At 42.3% G+C, this 21,282-nt stretch overlaps 2 protein-coding genes across 2 annotated transcripts in view; both read left to right on the top strand.

Moving 5' to 3' along the window:
* LOC138928268 (piezo-type mechanosensitive ion channel component-like) overlaps positions 1 to 21,282 on the top strand; it is a 569,725-nt gene that overhangs the window by 3,991 nt on the left and 544,452 nt on the right. The gene's annotated exons all lie outside the window — the stretch shown is intronic.
* LOC138928477 (cell surface glycoprotein 1-like) lies at positions 10,826 to 20,427 on the top strand. Its single transcript, XM_070285556.1, has 2 exons — positions 10,826 to 10,966; positions 17,611 to 20,427. Exons 1-2 carry the CDS (start codon positions 10,826 to 10,828, stop codon positions 20,425 to 20,427), a joined length of 2,958 nt encoding a protein of 985 aa, XP_070141657.1.

Raw genomic sequence — 21,282 nt, 5'->3', positions numbered from 1 at the left:
AATGCCTATGGTGTGGATATTAAATTACCAATTATCCACACCAATAATATAAAAATTGATTTTACTGGGTTGACGTTCCCGATGAAAATAAAGAGCATTGACAATTTCGTGCTTCAAAACCCTCACATAAGTGTAAATGTGTTTGGGTATGATGAGGAGAAGGACACCGTATACGGCCCACTATATTCAAATGGAATGGAGAAGGAGAACCACGTTAATATGCTTTTCCTCGATGGACCAACCCCCGATAATTATGGCCATTACATGTGGATTAAAAATATGTCCGGGTAAGAAAAAACATAAATAAATCAAAAAAATATGAAATAAATACATTTTTATGACAATCAACTCATACATATACATACATTTTTGTTTTACAGACTTCTATCATCACAATTGGGAAAAAGCGGTGATAAGCGTTGGTTCTGCAACAAGTGCCTCTCATACTCAACAAATGAGGCCAGAGCTCAGCGTCATGCAGAAAGATGCACCAACATTGTGAGCGAAGCACCCAAGGAAGGAGATGTCATCAAATTCGACCATATTAACCGCCAGCTGGAGGTACCCTTTGCTGTGTATGCCGACTTCGAGTGTATACTCGAGCCCACAACGATAGATGTAAGTGAGAAGACGCAAATAGTAAATAAGCATATTCCGATTGCCTTCGGGTATTATATTAAGTGTTCATTTGACCCTGCCTTAGATAAATATGTTTCAAAGACAGGGTCAAATGTCGGGCGCACTTTTGTAGATAGTTTAACGTCTGATTTGTCTGCTATTTACGAGAAGTACATGAATTATATAGTCCCCCTTCAAATGAGTGCACAGGATGCTTATGATTTTGATGAGGCCCTTAACTGCCACATATGTAAGGGAGTTTTAAGAAATGATAGAGTAACAGATCACTGTCATTTAACAGGTCAATTTCGAGGGGCTGCACATAGCGAGTGTAACCTAAAGTATAAGACAGGAGATTTCATACCTGTTTTCTTTCACAATATGTCTAAATACGATGCTCATTTATTTGTGAAAGAACTCGGGGAGATTGAGGTTGAAATTAAAATAATTCCCTTGAATAAGGAGGTATATATTTCAATTTCAAAATATATTCCTATAGGAAATAATAAATTAGAAATTAGATTTTTAGATACTATTCGTTTCATGCCCTCTAGCCTAGACAACCTTGCAGGAACTTTAAATGAAGGGGATTTCAAAGTTCTTCGAAATCAATTTCCAAATAGTACTGATTTTAGATTGCTTCGTAGGAAAGGTGTATTTCCCTATGAATATTTAGATTCTGAGCGCAAGCTGATGGAAACTTGTCTCCCACCAAGGAGTGCATTTTTCAGCAAATTAACAGACTCAGAATGTTCTGAAGCTGATTATCTCAATGCAGTTCAGGTTTGGTCCCACTTCAAGTGTAAAACACTTAGAGATTATTTAGAGCTATATTTGAAGACTGACGTTTTGTTGCTGACAGATGTCTTTCAGAATTTTAGGGCTATCTGTAAAGGTATCTACGAACTCGATCCTGCCCATTATTATACAACTCCGGGCTTCTCATGGGATGCGATGTTGAAGACTACCAAAATATCCCTCGAGTTAATATCGGATATAGACATGATTTTATTTATTCAAAGTGGAATTCGGGGGGGTTTAGTTCCAAGTAGTCATCGATATACAAAAGCGAACCACAAATACCTCAAAGATTTCGATCCAACTAAGGAATCGGAATATTTGATGTATGTAGACGCGAACAATTTATATGGATGGGCAATGTCTGAACCACTCCTCTATGGCGATTTTAAATGGATGGAACCTTCAGAAATAGAATCATTATTATCATATTAATTATATTTCTGAAAGTAGTGAGTATGGATACATTCTAGAGGTCGACTTGAAGTACCCATATGCACTTCACGACCAACACAATGACCTGCCTTTCTGTCCCGCAAATAGACGTCCTTCAAAAAAATCCATGACTGCAAAGTTAATAGCGGATCTTTGCGATAAAAATAAATACATTATGCACTACAGAACTTTGCAGCAATGCTTACTTAATGAATTGAAACTTGAAAAGATTCACAGTATCCTTCGATTCAAGCAAAAACCTTGGCTTAAAGAATATATTGACATTAACACTGCACACAGGATTAGGGCTAAAAGTAATTTCGAGAAAGACTTGTATAAGCTTTTAAACAACAGCGTCTATGGTAAGACGATGGAAAACAGCTTAAAGCGCAAAGATATTCGGATAGTGACAGAATGGGAAGCTCCACCTGTGGGTCCAAAAGGTGGGCGTCCGAGATTATGTGCTAGGGACCTAATAGCTAGATCAAATTTTCACAGTGCAACTAAGTTTACTGAAAACATGTACGCAATTCAAATGAATAGGTTGCGTAACGTTTGTGATAAGCCAACATATCTAGGTTTTGTAGTGTTGGAGTTATCCAAATGGAAAATGTACGATTTTCACTACTCTTATATGAAACCAAAATTTCAAGATGCACTGAAATTAAACTATATGGATACAGATTCATTTATCTATTCCATTAAGACAGAGGATTTATATAAGGACATTCGAGATGATATTCAATTAAAATTTGATACATCTGAATACCCTGATGAATTAGCTAGGCAATATGATTTTCCACAGTGCAACAAGAAGCGCTTAGGGTACTTTAAGGATGAGCTGCATGGCAAGCCAATGACAGAGTTTGTGGGTCTAAGGTCTAAGATGTACGCCTATACAGCGTCAAGTGCAGGTAGCGAGCCCGAAAAATGTGTAAAAAAAAATAAGGGCGTGAAGCGAAGTGCCTTGGAGAAAATTACATTCGAGAAATATAAAAATTGTTTGTTCACAGGACAACAAGAAAGTGATAGCATGTATTTGTTTCGGTCTAGGGGGCATGAAATTAATACATACAAAATTACAAAAATTACATTAGATAATAAGGATGATAAGAGGCTAATATGTGAAGACGGAATTGCCACAAAAGCGATAGGACACTATTCGACAAGAGAAGGGGAACTTATGGGGTGTATCTCAACTCTAGCAGACAAAGCACGGGGGTTAAATAATGAAACTCTTGCGATAATGAGTGAAAGAAGGAGAGAAGACTTAAAAAGAAAGTTGGAGGAAACAAACAGTGCGCTCGACGAATATGAACGAGATTTAATTTGGCATTATATTAAAATAGCTAAACTAGAAAATCCAGAATTTGTGATATAAAATATAAATTCAAATTTGTAAATAAAACATTGTATTTAAGTTTTAAATTAAAAAAAAATTATTCAAAATGTTTAGATCTAAGATTAAAATATAATGTATAATGTAAAGTTAAAATTAAAAATAAAAATTAAAAAAATAAAAAAAATAAAAACAAGAAAGGAAGCTAACTTCGGCACGCCGAAGTTTGTATACCCTTGCAGATATTATTTCATTACATTTCAACTATACTTATAATGTTTACAGTTTGACAGTTACAGTTTTACATTCACACCTTTACATTTTCTCTACATCTACCGATCGCTCCTATGGCCGCTATATGATATAGTTGTCCGATTTTCATGAAATTTATACCAAAATTCTACAATAATAAAATAAGCTTATATCTCAGAGTAGATGAAAATACGTTGAAAAACAACGAAGTTATAATTTGTTTCCTATTAATTTCCCGATCGTTTCTATGGCAGCTATAAGATATAGTCGTCCGATTTTCATAAAATTTTTACCAAAATTCAGAAATAATATAGAATGGCCATATCTAAAAAATGGTGCAAAAATGTTAAAAAACAGCAAAGTTATAATTTTTTTTCGAAAAATTTATCGAACATTTGTATGGCAGCTATATGATATAGTCGTCCGATCCGGCCCGTTCCGACATATATAGCAGTGAGAGTATATAGAAGACTATATGCAAAGTTTCATTCAGATAGCTTTAAAACTGAGGGACTAGTTTGCGTAGAAACAGACAGACGGACAGACGGACAGACGGACAGATGGACAGACGGACAGACGGACAGACGGACATGGCTATATCGACTCGGCTGTTGATGCTGATCAAGAATATATATACTTTATAGGGTCGGAAACGTCTCCTTCACTGCGTTGCAAACTTCTGACTGAAATTATAATACCCTGCAAGGGTATAAAAAATGTGTTGTATGTGTATGTTTTTTTCATTACAAAATTTCAGATGTATTTATCCAGCTGTCGTCACTTTTCGGGAAGCCCAACCAACGTACGAGTGCTCTTTTGCCTTGTCTTTTAAGTACCTTTTCAACTAGATATGTGTTGGGAAATCGGGTTTTTTTCAGCTCTTCCTTATAGAATCCGCCTTTTACGGGATTTCCATTCAAGTCCTTTAATAGGTATGTTACCGGATAAGTGTTTTGAATTTTGTATATTGTAAAAATTTCAACATTCCAATTCGGAGTAAATCCTTTTTCAAAAACTCCCTTATATTTTGAAATTCGAACATTGTCACCAATTTTCAGTTTGCTACCTGCAAACATTTTGATATTATTGTACACCGTTTGCAAGATATGCCTCTCATTCTCGGCGTTTACTTCTACGGGAGCCATTTTTATAGTCCTGTGTACTTTATTGTTGTAAAAGTTAATTAAGGCTTGATACATATCGATCCATTTATAGGTCCCATTGTAAGAAAACTCCTTCCACATTAGTTCTTTTAATGTCCTGTTGAATGGTTCCACAATGGAAGCCTTTAGAGTACTAAATGTCGAATAATGATTTATTTCATAACGATTCATCAACGACTTAAATTGTATGTTAAAAACTCTTTCCCGTCATCTGTTTGTAGATGCTTAGGTACTCCATACCCAGAGTTGAAAATGTTTTCCATTGCTTCAGAAACATGTGAAGCAGTCTTAGACTTAAGTGCTTCGCCAAAGGCGAGCTTTGAGAAGGTGTCAATAACTGTAAGAAGGTAGCGATATCCCTTATTCGTGGGAGAGTACTTTTGCATATCCACCAAGTCAGCCTGCCATAACCAATTTATTCCCTTTGTAATAACTCTCCGACGTAGAAAATGTTTTCGTGCAGGAGCATGTAATTCATTAATAATACCCCGTCTACTCATTTTCACACAAGTTACTTAGAATATCCTTTTTTTTTCAATAATACTTGAAATAATAACCTCAAGTCTGCCTAAACGATCCTCAATATCGGTGGCCCTCACTTCAGGAATACTAATAATTAACTCCTCTTGATGTGAGATTAGCGATGCTCTTATATCGAGTATAGCCTTGTCAACATATTCTTTAATGACTAAGTCCGAATTCTCTTTTGGAAAGTCTCCATTTTTTAAGCGCTTTCGCTGAATATTAAAGTTTCCATCCGTATCTATGAAGAGTCCTGTCCCAGATTTTTCATATCGGTTTAAATTAGTGTTCTGCTTGTCATGTAAAAAACGTCCAAACTTGTCAACGGACATTATGATTATAATCTTATTTGTTAATGTTTCATAATTATATACTTAATTAGAATATAATTTTAGCCTCTCTTAGTTCCTCAATTATCGATGTAATCTCATTATTGTGGGTTTGATTGCCTGCTGATTCCGATGCTATTAAGAGCTGAAGTCGTTCCACTAATTCGTTTGGATCATCCCAGTATATAAAGCTAGGCTTATTCCTCTCAAGTGTCATGAAACCAGACCCACTTATCATTTCTTTTTTCCCTTTGGGTGTAGATTCGGCGACGGGTACCTTAGCTAAAAGTGGTTTAATAATTTTCGAATATTTCAATGCTCTAGTTCCTTTCACTTGTCCATTTGGTTGAAAATTTCTTCGATACACATTTGTTTTTATTAATATTTCTCGATATATTTCCAGGTCATCTGCATTATAATTATTTGGGAGGTGGTGACATATTAAAGAATATAATCCGCTTGTGAGTCGCCAGTTTTGACCATCATCAAATTCAATTATATTATTGGTTACATTTATTTTGTTATTTCCCAACATTAATTGACCAGCTTCATTTTTGTATGGTCCTTATGTCTTATCCAAAATTCGTTCTCGTGCCAGTTTACTAACATTAAAATTTTTCGGGCTCTCTTCAAACAGAGGTTGAGTTGCTAACAATGGAGATGAATTGGGGGAGGATTGCCTTGATAATACACTTGGTGCGTGGGGAGACGTTTGGCTTGATATTGCAGGGGATTGATTTAAGTGGTGATCGGGTGGTGAGAATGAATAATCATCGTCTATAGCGGGTTGGGAGTAAAATTGATCATCCTCATCATCATCATCATCATCTCTATTATCATTGCGAGTATTCTCATAATCATCTTCTTCAGCACTTTTCAACCTCCAATCCGATAGATTGTATTCATCATCTTCTTCAGCATTTGAATTTTTGTTAGGCGCAGTGTAAAATGTAAGTTTCCTCTTTTTCATATGCGGAGTTTTATTTTCAATCTCCACCTTAGTTTTATCATATTGGTTCTCTTTGTGTTTATTGTACTCAATTTTTTTGGTATGATTAACAAGTTCATTTAGCGGTTCAGTTATCGGCTTAAATGTTTCTTCTAAACCCATAGTATTCTGACTTTTAAATTGTTTTAGCTCTAAAAATTTTTTTTTTAAAGCATTTCGAGTTTTATTCAATTGTGATAAAATATTTTGGTTCATTGTGATGAAATTTTAGAATGTTTCAATCGAAAGAACAATACTGGTTATATCTGTCTCGGAGTTCGGTATGCACTGAGAAATAATTAATAAATCATGATCATATATACCTAATCTGATAAACCGACCTGATAATCAGACCTGATCTGTTTATCAGGTCTGATAAACCGTATCAGGTCTGATAAACCGACCTGATAATCAGACCTGATAAACCGTATCAGGTCTGATAAACCGACCTGATAATCGGACCTGGTATCAGCTCTGATCTGTTTATCAGGTCTGTTTTCATTTTTAAACTGAAATATAAAGGCTGAAAAAGAATTTTCCCAAGTCCCGTTTCCCAATAAAAAATTTGTTTTTTTTTTATTTATTTATTTTTTGTTTTCATTTTTTAACTGAAATATAAAGGCTGAAAAATAAATTTCCCAAGTCCCTTTTCCGAAATAAAAATTTGTAATATTTTTTATATATTTTTTTTTTTTATTTATTTTTGTTTTCATTTTTAATCTGAAATATAAAAGCTGAAAAAGAATTTTCTCAAGTCCCTTTTCCCAATAAAAAAATTGTAATTTTAAACAAATTTTTTTTTTAATTTAATTATTGAAATTTGTACTTTGTTGCAGGGGGCGGCTTTAAGCTGAAATGCACTCGAAATAAAAACACGGAGACTTGTCGGGGTTTTACGCGACGTGCGTCGGGATGTTTATTAGTAGAAGGAGTAATTGGTACTAAACTATACAAAAGAAACTAAAGCTAGGGAGAGCGGATTGGAAGCTCTAGGACTGGAAGTCCGGAGGAAGAGGGAGAGAAAAGGAGAGCGTTCGGGATCACACTGCCTCCCGAAATTGAGCGCATTTCTGGCGTGAACATTCTCCCCCCCCCTTGCGAGGATACGCAGCAAAAGTACCAGGAAGTATTAGCTCTGGAAAGCGTAGGATAACGCTGAGCGTTCGTCGGCATGTAGAAGGGTGTGGTGATCCTGTCCACACGACTGGCATCGGTCGCTACTTCGACAGGATCCTCCGGAATGGTGGTGGGCCAGGCAGTTGACGCAGTACTTCCTGTCGATGACTGTCTGGAGCCGTTTCTTCGCATCAAGCCGGAGAAAACGGTGGCACTTCCGAAGAGGATGGTTCCCTTGGCAGACTCGGCATTGGTAGGATAAAATACCTCGGGAACGTCTGCTCTTGCTGTCGTCGTACGGAACCCAGTAATTGGAATCGGCAGAAGTGGTCACTCGTGTGGAGAACGAGGAAATCTTTTGGATGGGTGCAGGAATTTGTGGTGCGTTATCACGAGGATTCGGAACACTGGATGAAGTGTTGCTTGGATGCAACAATGTGTGATGCAGACCGTGACAAGTAAGACAGCTGTGGGCGCTTGTGCAATCACGGAGTGGATGACCGCTTGCAAAGCAATTTAAGCACAACTGCTTTTTCTCAATGTATGAAGTACGATCTTCTATCGTCATTTGGAGGAAGCGTGGACATTTACGCACTGGATGGTTCTCTGCAGAACACAAATCGCATCTTTTGGATAAGTGAACAATCCGCGTACTAAAGGATTGTAGTACTCGTGGCGACTGGTTGGAGATTGTCGGTTTCGACGAACGGAGGCATATCGTAGGAGGCTGGAGAGAATCGATGGTTCCAGAGTTCTATGGCGCTCAGTAAGGAAAGAATCGAGTTCTAGCCACGACGGAATATCGGTTTTATTTGTTGAGGATTGCTCCCATAAGGAAAGCGTCAGCTTTGGAAGCTTCGTGGAGCACAAATAAACCAGGAGGCAGTCCCAATTATCCGTAGGAAGGCCGGACAGAGTTAGGGATGTGAGGCAATTTTGAATTGTATTTTGCAGCTCCTTCAAGGCTGCCGAGGACTCACGTTCAATGGACTGAATGTTCAGTAATTTCTTCAGTTGGCTGTTCACCAACGCGCGTTTATTTTCGAAACGCTCAGTTAGGTTTCCCCATGCTGAGCGGAAACCGTCATTGGTGAGTGGCGAATTGGAAACTATAGAATGAGCTTCACCACTAGTCTTGGCATTTAAATGGAACAACTTTTCTACAGGGGTCAGCGTAGGATTGTCGATATAGACCGCTGTGAAAAGGTCCCGGAAAGTCGGCCAGCGAAGATAATCGCCCGAGAAAACTTCCGTTTCGCACGGAGGAAGCCGACAGCCAGACGGAAAGGACTTTTGGGGCGCAGGAGGTTGGGCTGGAGCTGCTTTAGCAGAGATCGTATCGATTTGTTCCATGAACTTGGCGGCACACCGTTCATAAATGGAATAGGTGTCGTCGTATTTTGCCTTAAGGGTAGGCAAGGTGTCTGCAGCGCCCTCGAAGCCAACTGAAATTAGCTCTGAACAAGCTTCGTACTCTGTCTCGACCTTGTCCCATAGCACTCGGACTTGGTCGAGATGAATTTGGCAGGTGTATTTGGATGGAGTGGGTGCTGCTGGATTGCAGACTCTAGAGTCGAAGTGCCTCAGACGGTCAGAAATCAAAGTAAATTTGTTCAAAATAGTTGAAGTCATTTTATATATTTTTTTTTTACATAAATGTAATGTAAATATATATTAAAATGTATGGGTCGAAGTTTGATTGGGAATTTAGGAACCAATCGGACTCGGAATAATTATTTTTTCTAAATAATTATATTTGTGGAAAATTGTATTTTCTCCCTTGGAATTTAAAACGGAATTATGCAATTTAATTTAATAATTCCGGTCAGCAGCGAATAATATACGGTCACACTAGTGCGGATACGGAAGCGCACTTGGATTTCTAACTTAATTCGTTAGTTGGAATTTTAATATAAAATAATTTACAAATTATTTTATTGATCTGGACTTATGTGATTGACCGGTGCTGTATTTTGGAACTAAACGTGTGTATGTCTATTTGTGCACTTGTCGTATGCAAGTGCAAAATAGCGGAGATAAGGAGAGGCGGAAAAAATTGCCAAATATTGGAGCGTCGACTTGCAGACGATTATGTATGTATGTACATATGTATTTGTAGTATGTATGTAATGTAAATAAATGCTAGCGGGAACACAGTAAACGAGATGGAATTAAGAATAATTCGAAATTGGAAAGTTTTACTGTGGCTTAGGCATTTATTTAAACAAACACTTTATGAATTTCGGAACCCGTAGATCTTGTATAGAAATTATTTGGATATAATTTCTCGAATTGGGGAAATGTCAATGTTGACAGCGATCGTAGTCTTATGGAGTGGACTGTATATGTATGTAAATGTAAATAAATGCTAGCAGGAACACAGTTGACGAAGAGGAATTGAGAACTATTGGAATTAAATTCTCACTGTGGCTATTGCATTTATTTAAACACACTTTTGGATTTCGGCACAGAACAAATGTAGAAAATTTGGGAACCGAATTATTTTGAATTTGGAATTGGATGTTATTATGCTGTCGTGTGTCGGATCAATCGTACTTAGGATTTAGACAGTAATCATACAGAGAAGTTAGACGAATTGAGCTTCGCAAAACCTAACTGTATGACCGGCAGCAATAATGTATTAAAACTTATCTTGTGCGGTGTTAAATCCACCGGAGCTGCTGGTGGATGAAATCCGGCTCTGATGGACCAAATGTTGGAGGGGGGCGGCTTTAAGCTGAAATGCACTCGAAATAAAAACACGGAGACTTGTCGGGGTTTTACGCGACGTGCGTCGGGATGTTTATTAGTAGAAGGAGTAATTGGTACTAAACTATACAAAAGAAACTAAAGCTAGGGAGAGCGGATTGGAAGCTCTAGGACTGGAAGTCCGGAGGAAGAGGGAGAGAAAAGGAGAGCGTTCGGGATCACACTGCCTCCCGAAATTGAGCGCCTTTCTGGCGTGAACATACTTAAATCTATTATAACATTCCCATCCTTCAGCTTTTGGAGAGAATACGACCCTGAAGAAATCTTTTGGATTACTTCATCCTTAAGCTGCGAGAACCTATCCGGGAGGAATACATTTCTTGTATCCAGTTCGACCATAATATTGGTGCCGAACTTTCCCGTCACCCGCCTGGCCGAATAAATATGAAAGGGCATATTTATCGGCAGCTTGTGAAAGGTTAACTTCCTTTTCACTCTGCAGGCGTTGAAGGCCTGCATCTGAGGGTCTTCCTCAATATCCCTCAAATGGGCATCGATGTCCTCCTGCGTGACCCCAGTGGGGAGGTTGGAGGCGGTTGAGTTGGATGAGGCGGATGAGTTGGAGCTAGATGCGGTGTTGGAGTCGGTGGAGCTGGTGGAGCTGGTAGAGCTGGTGGAGCTGGTAGAGCTGGTGGTGGTAAAGCGGTTCATGATGCTACTGTTGCTGCTGCTGTTGTTGCTGCTGATGCTGGTCGCTGAATGATATTTTTCCTAGACGAGGTCCCTGAATTTATACCCGCCAAGGAGCATATTTCTCCTCCCACTGCTATCCACTTGTACTATGGTATTCGGTCTCAAGGGATAAAACGTCTAGCTTTGTAAAAGGTCAAAGTGTCCACTTCATGTGAAGTGGTTACGAAGGGTATGGGAAGAATTACAGTCTAGCAAAAAATTTAAGGCATAAATGCCCACAGTTAAAAGTATCAAATTTTTGGAAACGCTGATAACACAGGTACACAGCCAAAAATTTCCACGAACCATTTCAAGTTTTCCATGATATTTGGGTGCTCCTGAGTAAAAGTCCCATACAAAATTGTTTTCCATCACCTACAGGTTTCGCGGTATACCTAAGAATACAAAAAACCTATGTTTGCCGACATTTTGAATAACGTGGCCTATATAATTGGACTTACCTTTATTATTTTTGGTAGGACCTACTCTCAATACATCACGGCACTACTAAAAAATAGTCCCAATCGTGGACCATTGTCCATGTGTTTGGAATTCGACGCCAAAGTTGAAACTCCCAAAATTTTCAACATTTCTGTTATGAAAAAACAATTCTGAGAATTAAATCTTCCATGGGACTAATTTTAAATTTTCATTGAATCTATTGCTCATTGTATTCTTTAATTTCGGTTTAAAGCGTTTTCATGAGGACATTTTATTGGATTTATTAAACGAATAAAACCGATTTTTTGGTTTTATTATCTACTACTATTTTCTGTCAAATTTCAAATAAGTCAAGGCAACCTATAAAATAGTAGTAGATTAGTTTCTTTTTATATAAAATATACATTTTTTCTTTTTGACTAAACTTAAATATGTAAGGATTATCGCTGGGTACTAAGCTGTCTTAAAAATGTTATGTTCGGAAGACCTTTTTATTTAATATACAACTAAATGTATATTATATATAAAAAGAAACTAATCTACTACTATTTTATAGGTTGCCTTGACTTATTTGAAATTTGACAGAAAATAGTAGTAGATAATAAAACCAAAAAATCGGTTTTATTCGTTTAATAAATCCAATAAAATGTCCTCATGAAAACGCTTTAAACCGAAATTAAAGAATACAATGAGCAATAGATTCAATGAAAATTTAAAATTAGTCCCATGGAAGATTTAATTCTCAGAATTGTTTTTTCATAACAGAAATGTTGAAAATTTTGGGAGTTTCAACTTTGGCGTCGAATTCCAAAGACATGGACAATGGTCCACGATTGGGACTATTTTTTAGTAGTGCCGTGATGTATTGAGAGTAGGTCCTACCAAAAATAATAAAGGTAAGTCCAATTATATAGGCCACGTTATTCAAAATGTCGGCAAACATAGGTTTTTTGTATTCTTAGGTATACCGCGAAACCTGTAGGTGATGGAAAATAATTTTGTATGGGACTTTTACTCAGGAGCACCCATATATCATGGAAAACTTGAAATGGTTCGTGGAAATTTCACAAAGTTTCATTTTGTGTTCCTGTGTAATTATATCTTATTTTTTCCCCTAAATATCTAATTATTTCTAAAGGCGGCTGCAAGTTACCAAAACTGTCAAAGTAGTACGAGTCTGATCCTTTCTTATAATACGCCACCCAATGCGTTCCTTCTGATGATGAGTCTGCTAAATTTATTATTCCACACTCGGAATAATGTGGTACTTTGGGTATCTCATCTCTCATATAAACCCCCCGAAAATGTGGAATATTTTTAAAGGCAAACTTCAATATATCAAAATTGGAAAGTGCTCTCTTGGGTAGCTCATTTAATAGTTTTTTTGTTTATTATTATTTTTTGAAAATGATATGCCATAGCCTTTCTTGTATGGTTGTAGGTACAAGCCTTTACCCAACGATACAGATTCCATTTTTCTGTTATGTCTCTGGTTTTCCTCAAGTTGTGGCTTTGCCATCTTTGCATTGTTAATTGATTTTACAATTGCAGCGCTACCTGACGCTAAACTACCCACAGCGCTAAGGGCTGTTAATATAGGTACCAATGGTAAAAAACCCCCAACTTTTGGAACTGCTATTACCCGTGGAATTACAACATTTTTCTTACATCCCATTGATTTCGATACTGCACTGCGTGACACTTTAACAGCATTCAATATGTCGAGTGGCTTATGCTTTCGCAATTCGATGGTTGCCTTTTTGATGATTGATGCAAGAGATTTTTTCACCACTTTCTTTTTCTGTTGCTTTGCTCCCATACCAAATTTCTTTTTTAGCTTCATCATGTTTGTAACAAAGTATGATACTGCCCTCTCACTAATGCTGCTATCCACTGCTTTTACTCGATCCCAAGCCCTATCAATGAAAATCGAGTCTGCTTTATGACGTTCCCCCAAATCCTTTGTATTTGAATATGCTATATCGTGTTCCCTACAAGCTTCGTCTAAGCCGTTGATACCCCGATCACCGCGAGCTAATCGTTTCTCTAGCTTCGTACCAGGTCCACAGTAATTATACCCAGGTATATGAGCCTCAAAGGGAAGAGTGTTTATTAAATTATTTATGAGACCTGTACCCTGTTTGACATTTGATTTATGACTGGTAATATTATAAAAATGTTTACCCATTTTATATCAACCTCAATTAACGACTGGTTGTCTTTGAATGAAGTACTTATCTCTAAAACATGCGTTTATTAAGACAAAATAAAAAAATCATAGTAAAAAACATTGAAAGTGGTGGTGATGGGGAGAGTAAATATCGGCGTCACAGTTCACTGCTCCCAAACACGATCAGAGCTTTGGTGGTAGGTCCGTCCAATTGCGGAAAAACTAATGTGATGATTGCCTTAATCGAGGACCCAAACGGCCTGAAATTCGAAAATATATACGTGTATTCAAAGAGTTTATATCAACCGAAATATGAGTATTTGGAAAAACTTGTAAAATCAATACGAGGAATGGGATATTATACATTTTCAGCGAATGACAACGTTTTGTCACCAGAGGAAGCTAAAAACAATTCCATCATGGTGTTTGATGACGTAGCGTGTGAAAAGCAAACTGCTATTCGCAATTATTTTTGTATGGGGCGACATAGAAATATATATTCATTCTATTTATGTCAAACGTATACACATATTCCAAAACATTTAATACGAGATAATGCAAATTTTATTATAATGATTAAGCAGGACGATATGAACCTTCGTCACATATATCGAGATCATGTTCATTTTGATATGAATTTTGAAACATTCATGGAAATTTCACGAAAGTGTTGGGACGATAAATTTGGATTTCTTGTAATCTCTAAAGACGATGATATGAATGCTGGACGATATAGAAAAGGATTCGATCAATTTATTATACTTGAATAAATAATAATGATAATATAAATATAATAATATTATTGTGAATAAAGTCAGTTCAGACTCAAGCATCATAATGACTACATCATTGATAATAGCTCTAAATGGTAATACATCTGTACTTAGCGAGAATTTTTTCCCACAAATTGAGCTAAAACGTAATTATGAATGTGCTCTAATTGATTTTTATACATTCAATTCTACACCGAATGTTGATAAGGGGAACAACTTATTTCATTGAAATACCAATTGGCTCATATGAGTTTGATGATATTTCAAAATATATTATTAATAAGCTCAAGGAGTATGAGCTTCAAGACAGTATAAAAATAGAGTGTAATATCAACACTTTACAAGTTCAAGTTATTACTAAAAATGAGACCGTATATTTTAATCATGAACGATCAATTGGACGTTTATTTGGATTTAATAAACGAAAATTAAGACGAAAATTAAGAATTTGGAATCAATGTCCCCCCTGGATATAAAATGAACATAACACCACGAAATTTGATTTATTTGCCTGTGAACACCAGAGAAATAAGCACACTAGAAATACGGATAACTGATCAGGACGGAGATTTAGTTAATTTGCGTGGAGAAACTGTATCAATCCGTCTCCACTTACGACCGACAGAATGATTATTTACAATAAAAGGGGTACTCATCGATCCTTTGATAACATTATCAAATCTAAAGCTGAAGTGAAAGCACCATCATCTTCACATCAACGCCCGGCCCTCACATTAAAAAATAAATTGATTTTGAAATCGTTGGGATTTAATATTGTGACGATGTCACAACACCCTATTGTGTAAATATTATATGTAAATATTAGTTAAGTTCATAGTTAAGGTTAGCAATTAGTATAAGTTAGGATTAGCCATATCACACACCCACACACAGAACTGTACATTTAAGCGGGCATGAAGCCCAAAGCTAATTTGCCCAAGAAGGGCCAAATTAGATTTAGATTTAAAACCGCAACGCACAGGCGTATACATTTTTTCCAACACGGACTGTAGCGACCGCGCTGAAGACATTTCCCCTCTCCGCTGCCGACGCGAACAGCGGCAGAGGCAGCGACATTTCCCCTCCGACGATCGTGCGTGTTTACGTTTTGGTCGTGTGTATTTACATGCCGATCAGAACATAAACAATAACAATAACAAAGCCGACACCGAAAGCTGCGCTGCCCGGACATTTTGGCAGAGACGAGGTGACAAGGGCTTTGCAAGCTGCGACCGCGATCTCTTCTCTGGCAGCTTCGAACGCGATCGTTACACATCTCTCCCGCCGCGGGCGGCAAGTCCTCAAAGGACACGTGGGAAAGTTCCCCAAACGACTAAGTCCCAAAAAGGACACGCGAGTGCCCTTGCATATCCTGGCTGCAGGACACGTGTCCCAGTCCACCGACAACAGCGGGTGAGCCGGCTGAGAGCCATGTCAGAGTAGATTTCTGGAGTGTGGCGTAGGGCCAGGTTAGGGACGGCGGTCATAGTTTAGAAAAATGTAGACAATAATTAATTAATGTAATAAAGCACAGAAAATGAATTCAGAAATTTCATCGTCTTTCTCCCTCGCACCCGCTTAAAACTCCGCGTTGTTAAAATTAATTTCTTATCGTGACGCGCGCCAAAGTGTTCCCCTCCCGCTCACTCACTCACCGAGCTGGTGGCTGGGTTCTCCCGCACCGACTTCGCGTGGCCGCTGGGCAAGCTCCGGGCCAGAGCAGCGGGACGGGAGCGGGATTTGTCGCCGCTGGGTTCTCCCGGGCACAGATCTGGCGTAGGGCATCGGGGCTGCTGGGTTTTCCCGAGCTACGAGCTCCTCGCCGCCGGAAAACGGAGGAGCACCTGGCCATCGCCAGGGTGACCGTCCAAGATTCCCATTTTCCCGAAGCCAGAGTTCCCCTTTTGAAAACGAGCCCCTTTTCGCTGCCATTTCGCCCCTAGAAAGTTCAATAAAAATTCGGCGTCCATGTCCTGGCCGTCTCTAAAAATATAAATATTTCTGGAGAGGAATCCTGGGCCGCTAAGGTTTACCCCGGCCCTAGACACATCCTTACAGATGGCGCCCGAGCAGGGACCGGTCAGGACAGCTAGGATAATTTTTCTCAGTGGATTAAAGCTCCATTGGCCGAAAACAGAATTTTTTAGAAGGAAAAGATATATAAATATAATTTTTTCGCAAAGGCAAAAACAGGGAAATTTAGGTTTTCTAAAGGACGAGGATAGAAAATTTAATCAGGAAATATATTATATAAACATATTTTTCGATCAGCGCACATTCGTTTTTGCGAGTGCGCCGGCAAAAATCTGCAAAAGTACAGGAGAAAAGGGAATAGAAAAAAAACGCGTGGTAAATTTCCATTGGTGCATACGCATCGTCGCCAAAACAAGCGGTACAGTTACGCCAGAAATCGTAGTCAACGTCACTGCCAGCGTCAACGCCGGCAGAGGGACGCTTCGCGCAAGCACACACACACGTGGCCCACACACATCTCCAGTTCTGCTCTGCCCGCGGCAGCAGCGTCGGCTAGCTTAGGCAGCAATATATACAGGGGACCCTCGCTAGGAGGGACACACTTCGGAAGATCAGCTCATTAAATACACATCGCTCGCAGACACTTCGCAAGACCAGCTCTTTGAATAAACATCGCTCGCGGTCTCTTGAAAACCATCGTTGAATATACATCGCTCGCAGTTTATACCCTTTGAAATCAACTCATCACACTCATCGTCGTATCCTTTCACACATCGGGAAGATTTTCAAAATCGTTCAACCACGTCAAGGACACCCGCGAACCCTCAAAGAATCCTTCGAGGTCCTGCCGCCGAGAACATAATAACAAATTTCATAAAAAAATAATTAATGCAAATAAATAAACGGAAACAATAAAAATTAAAATGAATCAAAAAAATTAAGATAAAACAATAAAATTAAAATAAATCGAAATAAAATGAATAAAATAGGAAAAAAAAATCAAATTTAAATAATTCCAAGTAAAATAATCAAATAAAATAAATACAAATATAGGGCAGACCCTCCGACTGCGAACGCTCTGACCAGCGAAGACCAACGACAGAGCCGCGCTCTGACCAGCGAAGACCAACGACAGAGCCACGCTCTGACCAGCGAAGACCAACGACAGAGCCACGCTCTGACCAGCGAAGACCAACAACAGAGCCACGCTCTGACCAGCGAAGACCAACAACAGAGCCACGCTCTGACCAGCGAAGGGAGCCACGCTCCAACCCACGGGACCAGCCCGCAGAGCCACGCTCTGACCAGCGAAGGGAGCCACGCTCCAACCACGAAGAGCCATCAACGGCACATCACTCAGAGCCACGCTCTGCCCAGCGAAGCACATCGACGGAGCCACGCTCCACATCCGAAGAGCCATCCACGGCACATCACTCAGAGCCACGCTCTGAGCAACGAAGCACATCGACGGAGCCACGCTCCACATCCGAAGAGCCACCAACGGCACCTCACGCAGAGTCACACTCTGATCAGCGAAGGACGACAACGGAGTCACACTCCAACCTCGACGAGAAGCCACAGACGACAGCCCAAGGAGAGCCACGCTCTACCCATCGAGGGCAGCCAAGGGAGCCACGCTCCGATCCCGAAGACCAGCCAAGTACCTCACCTCGAGCACAGTATCGAGGCACAGCATCACCAGCGACGGAGAACCAGCCGCCCTGTTGGAGACAGGCTTTGCCCGTGGCAGACGCCACAGCCGCGCAACGGAACCCTTTCCGTACCTCCACCAAACGTGTCCACTTCCAGGATCACGTCGAGGAAACGCCGGAGCCGAGCCCGCCCCTATGCGGAACCGTCAATTCGGTGAGTCATCCCACAGAGGATCAGGTCTCTTTCCAGACAAAGGAACCCGAGACGCAGGACTTCCCCGAGCCTTGGGTGAAGGAGTTTCTGGAGGAACTGGCCAAATTTGATACTCTTTCAGGGGTATCACACATCGCAGAGCATCGCGTCTTCATGCGCATCGATCAACCCCTTAAACAGCGACAACCGCCTTCAGCCTGCCTACCACAAGGCACGACGAGCCACGCGCTCCACAGATTCCGCCCCCACCGAGGCCAACCAGACGATGGACGGACAAGGCCATCCGCCGACTCCCGCCCCGGCGCCACAGGACACTGCATGGATGTACGGTGCGGTCGGCGAGCTCCTACAGGCGCTCCACGGCGCCGGCCAAGCCAGCCGCTTCCCAGCGACAGACTCGCCGACCCCTTCCGGCCACGGGCTCTACCCGTCGAGGACATCACCATCGACGCCGACGACATGGAGGAGGCGGACCCGGGCGACCGCTCCGGGCCCCGTCGGCCCTCTACCAAGGGAATGCCACCATTGGCGTTCCAGCACACCAGCCCCAGCGGGCCACGACCACTCCCTCTGGAAGTCGCTCACCACCGCGGCGATGACGAGGAGGGGGTGAACGCGGATGACCACGCCGAACTACGACCATCATCTGCAAGGGGAATGCCGCCCCTAGTGCCCAGGCACATCGGCCCCATTGGGCCACAACGACTCCCTCCAGAAGTCGCCCACCAAGGCGACGACGCTGGACTCCAGCCAGCACCCTTAAGGGGCATGCCGCCCCAGGCACCCCTGCGCGCCGGCCACATAGGGCCGCAGGCACCCTCTCCGGAAGTTGCCTTACCCGACGGCAATGACGAGGCGGAGGTGCCACCAGACCACCGCTTCGGACCCCTGCGGGTCGATCTGACGCCGCCCCAACGACGCGAGGTTCCATCCGGAGACCCCGCAGCCGCCGCCGACGCCGAAGACGCCTGGAACCAGGCCGTCTCCCTATCGAACGATTGGGTCAACTTCGACCGCCTGGTAGAGGACACCCTGGGCGACCTCTTCGACAGTCCACCGCACGCGGAGCCGCCGGCAACAGGCTCTCTCGGCCCTCTAGGCGCGAGATACGACCCTGTCTCCGATGACGAAGGCAACGACGGCAGCACACCCCGGCATTACGATCCAACCGCCGATGGTGACGACGACAGCGATGCGACGGTGATCTACGACCCCACCGCGGAGGACAGCCGTGATATCCGCAGGAGACGCCGCCCACGGCCGGTCCCGAGCGACAACCGGGCCCCGCCGTACATGGGCGAAGTAGAAGCCGCCCTGATCGAATGCTTCGGGGAGATACCGGTGGACGTGTTCGACTGGGGAAGCGGCACCAACACAGCGTCAACCATCTCGGCCGACGAGGACGAGGCCAGCCGGGATGGCCGCCAGTCAGACGCCTCGCGACCATCTTCCACCGGACCCGCCGATGACGCATCGGCATCGACAATCTCGGCCGACGAGGACGAGACTAGCCAAGACAGTGGCTGGTCCAACGCCCCGCGATCGCCGCCCCCACGCTGGACTCCACCCAGCACCACGCACACTGGACCTTCGCCGCTACAAAGCTGGGCCCCAGCCACTACCAGTCGCAGCCGACCTCCTCCGCCCTCGTACGAGGAGATATTTGGCCCGGGTCTCTACGCCGGTCCTCACACCACCCGATGCGCCGCGGTGACCCCCAGCCGCGATCCTCGACCCCTCCTACCCACCATTGCGGAGCTGGCCGCAGAAGAGGCGCGCCGAAGAGCGGAGGACCTCAGCGAGGAGCTCGGCATCCCGCAGATGGCCCAGTCACCAGCCGACAACGCACCACCAGCCAACAACCCACGACCAGCCGACAATCCGCCACCTGCGACCCCACGTCGCCGAGCCCGGCGCCGGAGCGCACCATGGGCAGACAGCCCGCCAAGCTCATCCGACGAATCGTCGTTGGACGCCAGCGAAGAAGCCCTCAATCCTCCCCGCTGGGTACCTGCCCCGGTGGAGTGGACCACGCCCAACGGCACATTGCCGGCCGCCTTGCTCCGCCGGATTCACGGGTGGCTGGCGACACCAAGGCGACAGACAATCCGGATTCTGGAAGAGGAGGCGAATCAACGCTTCCGCGTCCAGATCAACCGCAGCGGGAAGGTTATCATCACTCTCCACCCCTCCCGAAGATAGGGTGGAGTGTGACGATGTCACAACACCCTATTGTGTAAATATTATATGTAAATATTAGTTAAGTTCATAGTTAAGGTTAGCAATTAGTATAAGTTAGGATTAGCCATATCACACACCCACACACAGAACTGTACCTTTAAGCGGGCATGAAGCCCAAAGCTAATTTGCCCAAGAAGGGCCAAATTAGATTTGGATTTAAAACCGCAACGCACAGGCGTATACATTTTTTCCAACACGGACTGTAGCGACCGCGCTGAAGACATTTCCCCTCTCCGCTGCCGACGCGAACAGCGGCAGAGGCAGCGACATTTCCCCTCCGACGATCGTGCGTGTTTACGTTTTGGTCGTGTGTATTTACATGCCGATCAGAACATAAACAATAACAATAACAAAGCCGACGGCCGAAAGCTGCGCTGCCCGGACATTTTGGCAGAGACGAGGTGACAAGGGCTTTGCAAGCTGCGACCGCGATCTCTTCTCTGGCAGCTTCGAACGCGATCGTTACACATCTCTCCCGCCGCGGGCGGCAAGTCCTCAAAGGACACGTGGGAAAGTTCCCCAAACGACTAAGTCCCAAAAAGGACACGCGAGTGCCCTTGCATATCCTGGCTGCAGGACACGTGTCCCAGTCCACCGACAACAGCGGGTGAGCCGGCTGAGAGCCATGTCAGAGTAGATTTCTGGAGTGTGGCGTAGGGCCAGGTTAGGGACGGCGGTCATAGTTTAGAAAAATGTAGACAATAATTAATTAATGTAATAAAGCACAGAAAATGAATTCAGAAATTTCATCGTCTTTCTCCCTCGCACCCGCTTAAAACTCCGCGTTGTTAAAATTAATTTCTTATCGTGACGCGC

This window comes from Drosophila kikkawai, chromosome 3L (assembly GCF_030179895.1).
Source record: "Drosophila kikkawai strain 14028-0561.14 chromosome 3L, DkikHiC1v2, whole genome shotgun sequence".
NCBI classification, from domain to species: Eukaryota; Metazoa; Arthropoda; class Insecta; order Diptera; family Drosophilidae; genus Drosophila; species Drosophila kikkawai.
Note: the sequence above shows the minus strand (reverse complement) of the source record. Positions and strands in the feature narration are given on the sequence as shown.

Bases quoted from the DNA above. Each gene is read 5' to 3' on its own strand.
- LOC138928477 (XM_070285556.1), top strand. From the start codon at position 10,826: ATGTCCTCCTGCGTGACCCCAGTGGGGAGGTTGGAGGCGGTTGAGTTG. The intron at 10,967-17,610 runs GTAAAGCGGTTC...CGCTCTGACCAG, and splicing joins AGCTGGTAGAGCTGGTGGTG to CGAAGGGAGCCACGCTCCAA.